The sequence below is a fragment of the Hippopotamus amphibius genome, chromosome 15 (assembly GCF_030028045.1).
Source record: "Hippopotamus amphibius kiboko isolate mHipAmp2 chromosome 15, mHipAmp2.hap2, whole genome shotgun sequence".
Classification (NCBI taxonomy): domain Eukaryota; kingdom Metazoa; phylum Chordata; class Mammalia; order Artiodactyla; family Hippopotamidae; genus Hippopotamus; species Hippopotamus amphibius.
In genome coordinates, this window is record NC_080200.1 from 4,769,894 (window position 1) to 4,782,053 (window position 12,160).

The 12,160-nt window shown below is 55.6% G+C and overlaps 1 protein-coding gene across 3 annotated transcripts in view; it reads right to left on the reverse strand.

The window, feature by feature from the left end:
- The window catches only part of MLLT1 (MLLT1 super elongation complex subunit), a 66,679-nt gene that overhangs the window by 52,633 nt on the left and 1,886 nt on the right, over positions 1-12,160 (reverse strand). For all 3 annotated transcript variants that reach the window (XM_057708901.1, XM_057708900.1, XM_057708899.1), the window contains exon 2: positions 4,188-4,368. In XM_057708901.1, the coding sequence (XP_057564884.1) occupies positions 4,188-4,368 (181 nt within the window). The remainder of the gene's footprint in view (positions 1-4,187; positions 4,369-12,160) is intronic.

The following is a 12,160-nucleotide window of genomic DNA, read 5'->3' on the forward strand; positions in this document are numbered from 1 at the left end:
GACTGTCTGGAGAAGGCTAAAGCTTACAGGGTGAAAACTGGATCCCATAATGAAGCCCTCCTCATTCAGGAAACTGAGGGGACCCACGTCCCTCCCCAGAAGCTGCTGGTGAGCAGAACCCACCCGCCCTAGACAGAGCCCTCGCTAAGAGTGCCCACTTGGGGGAAAAAGAACAAAACTGGAGTCAATGTCCTCAGATCCAAGACATGCACAACAAATGAAAACAAGATACTTTTAAAAAGGAAAATTACAGAGTAAGAAAGAGCTCTTAGATGTTACAAATACAGCACTTACAACTTTTTAATTCCATAGAAGAATCAGAAAATAAAGTTGAGGAAATCGCCCAGAATGTAGAGCAAAATGACATTCTTTTAAAAGGGTGAGAGGGGCAAAAACAACAGAGTAAATGTCAACAGCAGCTAATATTCACAAAGCAGCTACTGTGTGCAGGCAGTATTCTCAACGCTTCATACATGTAACTCATTTTATCCTCCCAGCAACCCTACGAGGCTGATGCAGTTGTTCCCATTTTACAGATGAAAAGACTCAAACACAGAGAGATTATGTAATAAGCACCCTAGAAAGAGAAAACAGAAAGTAAACAGATGGAAAGAAATTCTCAAAGAAATAAAAGAGAACTTTCCAGAGCTAAAATGAAGGACACCAAATGTCCAACATGATGAACAGAAACAGACCGCAGAAACAGTGTCATAAAAACCATCTTATATCCTTCTAGAGAAAAAAACAAACAGAAACCTAAAAAACAGGCCATCTGCAACAGCACGAGAACCCAGTAGCATCAGACTTCTCAGGAGACAACGGAGCAACACTCGTGAAGCTCTAAGTGATAGTAATTCTGACTACGTTACACCCAACTAAACTACCACTCAAGTGTGGGAACCGAACAAGGGCGCTTCAAACACACTAGGAGTCGAGGAGTTTATTCCCCACACACTTTTCTTCCAAATTGCTTCAGTAATTAATCTCCTGGGAAACTTCTTGAGAAATTACTCCAGTAAAACAGGAAAATAAACCAAAACAGACGGGCATTAGGTAAATCCCCCCAGGAGAAAAGTAAAGGAAAGTCCCAGCGTGGTGACTAAAGAGGAGCCAGTTCTGATTGGAGGAGGAAGAGACTAGAATGAAATAGCCTGAGCGGGCAAAAAACTCCACTGAATAAGTGAAATGATGGGGAGGGTGGAAAAAAGGAAAATGAAGCACCTTTGATGAAAAAGACACAATGCAAGGAGGGGAGGAGAAGCAAAGGGTGTTCACAAAGCCACGGCCGAACACAAAGCGAAGCGAGGTAAATGGGGCCAAGTTTTAACCAAGGATGATGAAAGAGCCCATCTGACCTTGACATGACCTTGAATGTTCTCCTTGGAGTGGCCCAGAGTTCAGAGAGGATTGCAACCACCACGACGGTGGAGAGAGTCAGTACGGTCAGTGCCCTTTGCCGGCCGCCAACTTCTAGACTTAATCTCTAACCCCAGAGGGGAGCAACCTAAACAAGCGTAGCTCCCCGAAGGAGGGTGCTCCTGCCCTTCTTTGCCGAAGTGGAAAGTCAGGAGACCTTGGCCAAAGTTGACGGCCTTGAAGAATTCATTCACTCTCAACAAATATGTAGCAAGCACCTACTGCATCCTTTCAGCCCCATGGATACAGCAGCAAACTACATGGCCAGACGCAAACCCCTCACTTGGCGGGGATGAAAGAGGGCGAAGGTTAGGAGAAAGCCTAACCGTCCACGCTAAAAAGTTAACAAACAAATTTTTAATGTGAAAAAAACTAGAAATAAGAAGCAAATGTGCTTCTGCTGCCTTAAGGTGTGAAGGAAGGACACAACCTTGAAAGGACTAGAAAGGCTGCCCCTGTGGCCGTGTCACCCCGTGTCACCACTGATGTGCTGGGAGGTGGAAACGTCCTACCTGGCACATCTCTGCTGGGTCTGTTACGTTACATTTGATTTAAAAGGTATTTTTTAAGCACCTAAAGTATCGTTTCAGGGGCTGGAGGCCTGTAAGAAATTCACTGGCTGCCTCAGCTGATTGGGGTTTTTTGGGGTTTCTTCATTTACTTATTTATTTTATTTATTGGCCGCATTGGGTCTTCGTTGCTACACACGGGCTTTCTCTAGTTGATGCGAGCGAGGGCTACTCTTCCTTGTGGTGTGCGGGTTCCTCATTGTAGTGGCCTCTCTTGTTGCAGAGCATGGGCTCTAGGCGAGTGGGCTTCAACAGTTGTGGCACATGGACTTAGCTGCTTTGCAGCACATGGGATCTTCCCAGAGCAGGGCTCAAACCCGTGTCCCCTGCATTGGCAGGCGGATTCTTAACCACTGCGCCACCCAGGAAGTCCAAGCTGATCCATTTTTCACTGACCACTAAGCAAACAGGGAGTAGGCACTGACCCGCTGATCCACGTGTGCAGCCGCCCTCCGTGTACAGGCCACATAGACAGACTTTGCAAACACGCGCTGCTCAGCTACTCAAACTCTGCCAACAAACTGACACTTCAAAAGAGTGCACTTCACTCAAAACCCATTTTTCAGACACTGGGAGCTCAGAGAATGCGCCGCTTCTGCTTGACCACAAACAGGGGACTGGGCCTCTCAGGACCTCAGTTTCCACATCTAGATATGGGAGGGGATCCTGGGGCGTGCGGCACAGAGCGAGGGTGGGACAAACCCAGGCCGCTCCGAGTGTTACTTCCAGCGGCCGCTGGGTTATGGACCGGAGGGGAGGAAGGTGAAATAAGCAGCTGAAAGGTGGACGGGAGTCACCATCGTCGGGGCCTCTCCCAGAGAGAAGGCGAGAGGACGGGAGAGGGTGGTGGTGAAGGAACTGCAGCGGCAGCTGCCTGGGAAGGCAGGCGCCTGGGCCAGGAGGGCGCAGCCCCGCTTCTGCTCTGCGGCCGGGCACGGCGACCACGGGCTCCCCGGGAATGAACGGGCGTGGCTGAGCGCCAACAAATATAGGCAGACCCAGCCCACAGCACACGCAGCCCTGCTTTAAAGCGCAGGCAGCTTACCTGGTCCCCTGAGCCTGCTTCCCCATCTGTAAGAGATGGTCGTGGGATGAACAAAAAGAGCTGATGAGCAGGGCGCGCCTGACAAGTGGCACGTATTACCACTATCACCACCGCCGCCACCAGGTGCTTTACAGACACTATCTGCTGCTGTCAGGAACCAGGTCTGCTCTCTCCAAAAGGCTCAGAGGCAGAAAAAGGGAGAAGTGAAGACTCAGGAAAGGAGAAATGAAGGAAAAGGAACAGCTGAAAGCTGACGGAAGAATCCAGAAGAAAAAGAAACAGCTCCTACGCCACTAGGAATCTGGAGCTGCCTTCCCTTCTGAACCAGGAGGCTCTACTCCTGAAACACACATCACCTACCCGCTGGACAGTAAGACGCTCGCTGGCACAGGCCCAGGTCCCGGGACAGGCCCCTGCTTCCACCCGAGCCCCACGCTGTGACGGCACGGCTCCCGGCCCCCTGGCCCACCTACTGCAGGTGGCGGGGGGCAGCAGCCCAGCAGCGGCTCTCCCAGCCCTGAAGCCCTTCTCGAGCAAAAGCTCCTTTGTTCCTTTATCAACGCGTCCATTCGAGAACTATTTACTGGGCGCTGTGTTGTGCCTGTGAAAACGGCAGACAGGCCTCGGCCCCACAGAGCTCGCAAGATCGCCTCCAACTTCGCTCCAAATTTCCCAGTTAGTGCGGTCTGACCCGCACCCTGAACGAGTTGCCGGCTCTCCGCCCCGTCAGGCAGCAGGGCCACGGGTCACCCTGTGCTTCACAGACGGCGGGGCAGCCTGAGCGGTGAAGCTGCGGAGGTGGCGGCAAAATGTGGGCCTTTTCTGCTTTTGCCCCACATATCACAGGCGCCTGGAAAGGGCATATCTCCTCCAGCGTGGGCCCAGTGAGCGGCTTCCTGCTTACTCACTGGGTGGGTGTACGTCGCCCTTCCCACCCTCAACCACTGGGCCACGTTCTCTGGACGCGTCTCAGAGCCTGAGTCTAAGTGATGACACAGGATGCCGTCACCACCTCCACTGGGTTTTGCCTACAGCCAAGGGAGATGCAGAAGGGAGGGTGGAGGCCCCATGCAGGGGCAAGCTCTTGCCACGGGCCGTGGGATGCAGACCACCTGCTCCCCGGGGAGAGGGCGGACAGCCCCGGCGGGGGCACTCACCACGCTTGGGCTTGGGGAAGCTGTCGTGCAGCCGGAAGACCACCTTCTCCACGAAGTGCTGGATCTCACACTGCTCGGGGCCACGGACAAACACCATCCAGTCGTGCGTGAAGCCCTCGGTGGTGGGCTTCTTGCGCAGTTGGGCGCGATGTCCCAGCTCTAACTTGACTTGGACAGTGCACTGGAGGGAGAGAGAGAGGCACGGGGTCAGCACAGAGCCCAGGGCGGAGGATTGCAGACTGTGCCCCCCACCGTGGCCTACAGAGCTCGTAAACGAAGGGACTCTGGGCGGCGCTGGGCACAGGAGTGGGAAGCACTTGCCCGTGCTCACGTGGACCAGGCCTGGAATAGCTCTACACGCCTTCTCCCCCCAGCAAGCCCACGGGGACCCCGGCGTCTCCTCCCCACTCTGCCCCAGGGCCTTGGCACCTGCCTCAGGTGCTCTCCCCCAGGCCTCCCCACAGCTGTCACTGAGGTCTCAGCTTGACTGTCGCCTCCTCAGGGGAGCCCTCCCTGACCACCCCACCCCCACAGCTCTTTATCACGCTGTCTTCTTAGCATTTTCCACTATTGGACATCATCTTGCTAGTGGTTTGCCTGCTCTGCTCTTACGTTGGCTCGTGGGGGCGGCGGCTCCCTGTCCAGAGTAGTAACCCTCACCAAGATCTCCCAGAAAACACCAGCACGACCCGTGGTACAACTGCAGTCGCCCCTCAGTACCCGTGGGGGACTGGTTCCAGGACCCGGGGATACCAAAACCCACTGGGGCTCAAGTCCCTTGCATAAAACGGCCTAGTACCTTACATCATCTCTACCTTACCTCTAATACCTCATACAATGTAAATGTTATATAAGCAGCTGTAAGTATAGGTTAGTGCTATGTAAATAGTTGCTGGAGTACGGCAAATTCAAGTTTGCCTTCTAGCACTGTTTGGAATTGTTTTCCCAAAGATTTTCAATCCACAATTGACTGAATATGTGGACGCAGAACCCACGGGTCCAGAGGGCAGGCTGTACCCCGTTCCACGAATGAGGCAAACAAGGCTCCAAGAGGAGGCTGCTGAGTGGCACAGGCGAGGAGGCTGCTGAGTGGCACAGGGTGATTCAGGCCCAGGTGTGTGTGTCACCCAAGGGCCACTCCCTTGGCCACTCTGCCACCCTGCCACCCTGGCCCACCCACACCAGTCCTTGATTAAAGCATTTTCATTCTCCATCATCCCACAGAGCACCTCTGGAGAACAGAGATCCCTGGGGTCACCTGAGTCACCTGCACAAACACTGGCTTTGTTTTAAAAATGGAATGGTGGTTCACAGTGAGAATGGGGGGCAAGCGTGAAGCCACCTGGGGACGGGTGCAGGTGGACCCCCGGCCTCAGCAGCCGGGCTCCCCTCCTCACGCACGTGTCGGCCGCTCGTCTGAGACAGGAGGCAGCTCGTGCCACCCCCCCCCCCCCCACCCACCACCACCAAAGCAAGCAGCCCTGACACTTCACAGAACTTGCACCAGCAAGGCCAGCTGAAACTGCGGACGGGGACCCACTGTACACATCCGCTCTGGCCTGTAAAACCCTCCCTAGACTTTACAGAGACACAGCCTGACACCTAGTATCAAAATCAAGAACGTTACAAAGAAAGCAGAGGCCAAGTGGACACTTACTCCTAAGTGCTGAGATAACCAGGGACAAGCAGGCTGGTGGCCTGGATCCCACGCGTCCCGAACAAGACCTCCCCCGTTGGGCTCACCAGCCCAGGCCCGGACCAGAAACCTCCCTCTGCACTCTCCGCCCTCTTTCTCACCACCGCACCCTGGGCATCCCTGGGGCCACAGTCCCTCAGGACCTGCCTCTTCTCTGGATTCTAAAACCCCGCTCAAACCCCACCACTGGAAGGGAGGGAATACGGGGATATGTGTATAAAAACAGATGATTGAACCTGGTGTACCCCCAAAAAAATAAAAAATAAAATAAAAAATAAAAAAGGGAAAAAAAAAAAACAAAAAAAACCCCACCACTGTTCACCCCTACCACCAGCGTCCTGCCCGCTCTCACCCCTTGGCTCACTGCTCGGTCACTGCCGGGAAAGCTGGGCCGGCCGCCCTCAGTCAGAATCAAGTCCACAGGCCTCAGCACACCTCCCATCTCCCACCTGTGTTTCCTCAAGTCTGGGATACTCCTCGTTTACCACGCGCATTTCCCACGCTGCAGCCTCACTTGCACACACACGCATGCGCTCACTCACAAAGCAGCTGCTGCTAAGTTTGGGGCAGGCCTTTGAGGCTGAGAACTGAGGAAACACAGGAAACGCACACACCCTGCATCCCAGCTCAGACACCAGCCGTCCCCAAACACACCCGGGAACGTCTGCTCCTTCCAGCCCACAGCCTCGGGTGCCCTAACTCACTTCTCTGCTGATTGAAATTCCACTCATCCCCTAAGCCCTGGCTCAAGCGCTGCTCTCTCCAGAGCCCTTTCTGGTCGATCCACACTGGGAACCACCCAGGCCCTGGTCCCCACAGCCGTCCACATACAACAACTCCAAGGTGCTGCTTCATCCCGATGGTGCTGCTGACTGTCCACTGCTGTCTGCCAGGGGGCCACACCCCACCCGGCCCCTTAACCTCTATCCTAGAACGAGGCATCAACACTGGATGAAACCAGAGAGGTGGGCCTTCCCTGCTGGTCCAGTGGGTAAGACTCCATGCTCCCAATGCAGGGGGCCCGGGTTCCATCCCTGGTCGGGGAACTAGATCCCACATGCCACAAGGAAGATCCCGCGTGCCTCCACTAAGACCCGGCACAGCCAAAACAAACAAACAAATTTAAATGCCCATTTCATTATTAAAAAACAAACAAACAAACCAGAGCGGCTTCCTAGATCAGTGAGTTTCTAAGCGGTGTGTTCCAAGAGGGAAGGGCCAAGGTGACGGATGAGGACAGGGTGGTCTCGACATGTGGACTGGCGGGAGGCTGTGGGTACTTAGCAAGCCAGCTGTAAAAACAGGGCAGGAGCCCCTTCCCTGCCAGCACAGAACGACAGTTGCTGTGGGGCTGCTGGCGAAAGAGCAGAGCCCCTCAAGGACTGGTCCACTGGCAGAAGGTGTGGGGATAGGGATGGGGCACTTAGATTCGACACAACAGAAATGACAGCTGACTACGCACAGATGATGGGTTCGAGGAAACAGTATCTGAGTGAAAATACCCCAGCAATCGTGCACCATCTGGGCCGAAGGCAGAAAAGGACAGACAGACAGACCAACAACAACAAGGCTGCTGGGAGGCGACCAGAGGGCGTGGCTGGAAAAGGAGCCTGAAACGGGAGAACTGGGAGGACCCAAGGGCGGATGGAGGAGGAGAGGCAGGAGACCCAGGCAGCTGGGCTGCTGTGATGCCCGTGCAGGCCAGCCAGGCGGAGCGGGGGTGGGGCATCTGCAGGGAGATACCCCACCGAAAGCTGGAGACAGGACTGGACGTCTGGATAAACAAGTCACGCTCGGATCAACCACAAGCTTCTATCCACAGAGCGCTGCTTGTGGACAACGTTCAAGATAAACAAACCCCAACAATGGTTACACGATCCCAAACAGGCCGTAATCGTCCCATGCTCTTACGGGTGTGTAATAAACTCTGCCTCTCTGACCCGTTTTCACACTGAGGAGTCGGGAGACAACCCCGGGACTGCGGAGAGGGTTACAGGTGGGAAACCAGACCCACATAATCACAATGACAACAAGACACTGGCCGATGGCTTCAGGTACTTTCGCGTTAACTCCCAGGTGACGAGATGCCCCCTCAGATTCTGCCGTTCACCAGCCCGGAGATTAACAACCCTGCTCCCATCTCGGCCGCCTTCCTGGCATTTCTCATCACGTGGGGTTCCTACCCAGGGCACATGAGCAAGCGGCAGAGCAGTGATTGTGAAAGAAGGGAAGACCACAGTTCCATCCGAGGGGGAAAATGGAAGCGCCAAAAAGACGCTCCAGAGGCCAAAGTAAACAGGAAGGTTCTGAAGGGCGATGGGTAATCTTTGCAGCCAGCAGGCTGTACCCAAAGCTCCACCCAGGCAGTACCTCTGCCCCTAGGGCTGGTGCCAGCTCAGCCCCTACACTCCCGGACCCCAGGTGCCAATGACTGCATACACCGGTGCACCCAGGAGAGGAAGTTTCCCCCGAATGCTGGAATCTTCTAAGAAGTAAAGATGGTGGAATTCCACAGACTTGGGGACACTATATTACAAAAGGAATTACTCATTCACTAGGACACTCAAGCGTCACTGAAGCAGAGGCAAGCAAAGCTGAGCCCTGGCCAACTGCTCCGACTCTACGAGTCACGGTAGTTTATTACAGGGCTCTGCCCCCTCCTTCCTTACTCCACCTGGACTCCCTCCCCATCCAGCAGAACCAAAGAACTGAAGATCGGTCAGCTGCTCCTCCAGGAAGGGCGCCTGCCGGAGAGGCTCGCTGCTGGCCGGTCAATAAGCCCGCGCTGCCTGGAGTGATGCCCCGCGACTGCCCCGCGGCTGCTGGGGGGGGCCTCGCAGAGCCTGCGGGGCGAGGGCCCCACCTCTGCCACTGCCATGTCCCAGCATCTCCAGGACCACTTTGCCACCCACTCCCCCAACAAAAGCCCAGAACAGGGGGCACATTCCAAACCTGCCCTGGAAAGGATTAACTATGCTACCTCTGGGAAATCACCCCTAAGACCTGCTATGAGATAGAGCACACCAGGGCTCCCAGGGCCATCTGGGGACAGTTAAGCTTGGGCTGAGGGCCTCTGCCGGGCACTGCCCTTGCTCCAGGCCAACTGGCAGTGGATGGTTGGAACCCAATGGCCAGAATCCTAGGTCCTGTGAGCCAGGCGGACGGATGGGCCAGCACAGATCCCTCCAGGTGTGGACCGGGAGGCCCCACCCAGCAGAGACAGAGCCAGCCTGGTGCCAACAGCCCTCGCTTCCCCAAATCCTTCCCGTATCCCTCGAACCCTGCCCTCAGCCCACCCCATAAGGTAGGTCTTCAACCATGAGTGTATCTGTGAGATTTCCCCAGATTTTCTGGTGGGAATTCTCTTTACCAGATGCCCTCCCCTCTGGGAATTCGCACTTCACCAAGCGGCCTAATTACACCTGGCGTCGCCTGGAGTCTGACTACCGCAGCCAATTCCCTCTGATGCGCAATCCCCTCCCCTCCCAGGAGGAGCAAGCACCCATGGGTCTTTTCCCTCGCCAGCCTGGGAGGATTCTGCCAGGTCTGACGGGACCCAGTGGGGTCACGGGTGACATGGTCCACACACCCATGAAGGGGGACAGGGCCTGGCCCGAGGGAGTGATTGGCACACAAGCCCAAAGAAAATGCTCTTCACAGAACTTTCTCCCCCCAGACCCAGTGGGGGGCTCCCGGGAGCTGCCACTGAATCAGAGCACGAGAAAGAAGGGGAGAGGACAGCTGTCCCTCCACGACTATCCTCTCACGTGGGGACTGCCTGCCCGGAGGCTGGGACCTCTCACGACAGCCGCAGGAGGCCCTGGGCCTCTAACTGCTGGCCCGTGGGGGCTGGTGGCCGCCCCTGCACCCTCTTCTGGCTCCACCCAGCCTCATTCTTCTGACCCAGGGCACCACGTTCATGACAAAAGGACAAGAAGAGGCTCCATGAACGTGCCTCTGGAAACTCTCTAAGAATAAGTGGGCAGACCATGAGGATGTGCAAATACACCCAAGACCTTTACGGCTGTCAGGCTGCTGGGAAGCCTGACCCCCTTCAGCCTGCCAGGGAGTCCTGGGACAGGATACATGTTAAATATGTAGGAAACGCCCACAGATGTGCAGATAATGTGCCCGCCGTCCCCAGAGCTCACCAGGGAGCAGTCTTGGGAGATTCTGAACACGAACAAGCCCAATAAAGGCACCTGTCGGCAGGCCAGGTGGGCCTGCTGACAAAGGCAGTGACTCCTAGTCACTTTTCCTTAACCAACAGTTGGTGAAGCTAAGCGCAAACCATCGCATTACAAACCACGGGGGACACGAAGGGGAGCAGGGCTCTGGTCTCTGCTCTCAAGCACATTACAACATACTTCACAACTTTAAAACCTGCCAGGTCGACCTGCCGGTGACAGCTTCAGAGCCAGGTGGGGGAGGACCCCGTCACCCTCTCATGAGCGCTCTGCGCAGTGCCGAGGTTCTCTGTGCAAGGCCTAGGGGAAGAGCAGGCGCTCGCTAAGCATCCCACTGGGCCTCGACAACTCGCGGGGCCTTCCTGGGCCCGCGTTTCCACATCTGTAAAATGGGCCTTCCCCGTGAGAAACAAACTTCCCCTCCAGAACAGCAGGGTCTGGTCACAGGCAGCTGTTCCCAAATCCAACCTTAGGAGATAAAGAGTCAGCGTCAGTTCAACCGCATGGCTCAGCGAGTCGGCCGCCCACCTCAGCAGCCGGCCCCAACGCTTTTGTTAAGGGAGGATGCCCTGGTCCTTTAGGGAAGGGGACCCCCCAGATGCTGACACCACTTCTAGCTCCCTAGGCAACCCGCCCCCCCAGAAGCTCCCTCCCTGGCCTCCTTTCCCATCTTTTCAGCATCTGCTCAGTCTGTAACCACGCCCATTCCTTCCTCACCACCCCTGGAGATAAATCACACGCCTCCCAGCCATGACCCCTAAGTGAGCAAAGACCTGCCATACACCACCACGTCCCCGCTAAGAAAATACAAATCCCGCAGACAACAGACGTGTAAGTACAGACTACAGGTTGGGGGATCAAACAAGTGGAGGTAAGGTCAAGGCAAAGGGAACCAGAATGACTTTTTCCTGGCAGCCCAGAGCCAAATGCAGAATCCCCCTTCTGAGCTGGGCCTGAAAGTTCTAGAGAATACAAGAGGAAGGTCAAGAGAACCAAAGTCTCCCAAAGCAGGCGGGCCTGGGGGAAAGCCCCGTTGTTTCCCATCACACTGGGGCATTCACAGGTTTGGGGCATCTGGAGGGAAGAGCGTGTCCCCCGCCCCTGCACCAGAAGTCACCTACTCTGATCAAAGGCGCCATTCTCTCCTGCCTCCCCAGGGGCTGCTGCCCCTGTGAGGAAGGGACAGAGCCCCTGGGCCTCTCCTAAATTTGCATGAGAACACAGCCGGGGATGGAGAATTGAAGAACTGGACTCTGGGGTGGCCCACGCTTTCCTCTGGGACCGGTTTCACTTGCAAATACGTGTGCAAGGATCCAAACCAGTGCTGTCCAGTGGAACCTTCTGCCATGGTGGAAAGGTGGCCTCTCTGCACTGCCCAAAGAGGTGGCCGGCGCCTCAAGAGTGGTGGTGCTGGGGCACTTACAACGTGGCTGGTGCGACTGAGGGACTGACTTTTTCATTCAGGATTGCTTGTTTAAATAGCCACCAAGTGCTAGCAGCTGCCGCGCTGGGCGGTGGCAAGGTCCCTCTCTTTGGCCCGGGGTGCTCACCTGGCCACCCCACCCCCAGCAAGACTGCTGTCTCCCTCTGTCACCCGCTGTCACCAACCAAGAATGCCACCCCTTCTCACTACAGAGATGACAGCCACACAGCCAGCCAGGGCTCCACACATCACGAGAGGAATGGACACACCTGGGCCTGAGATGTCTCCCGGGAGCCCGGCAGGTGGGGTGAGGGGTGGGAGCCAGGCTTGACACCTGCGTGGTGCCCAGCAAGACTGTCCCAGGGGCCGGCTTCCTCGAAAGTGGACACTGAAGGTATGTTTTGTTTTGTTTCTTAACTCAATACAGATAGGAGGCAACACGATCTGTCCCTTCAAGGGAAATGAACTCACACCACACTGCAAATATCCCACATTCAGCTGTCATAAACTATTCGTTCTCTCCCAAGAGAAAGATATACCGCAACACCAAGGCTGAACGGGAAAGCAGGATGAGAGGGTGCCCCCAAGCACAGACCTGTGATCCTGGGCCACCAAGGGGCCGGGATGGGCGGGGTGGGGGGAGGTCTCCTGCCCCCACCCCTGAAAC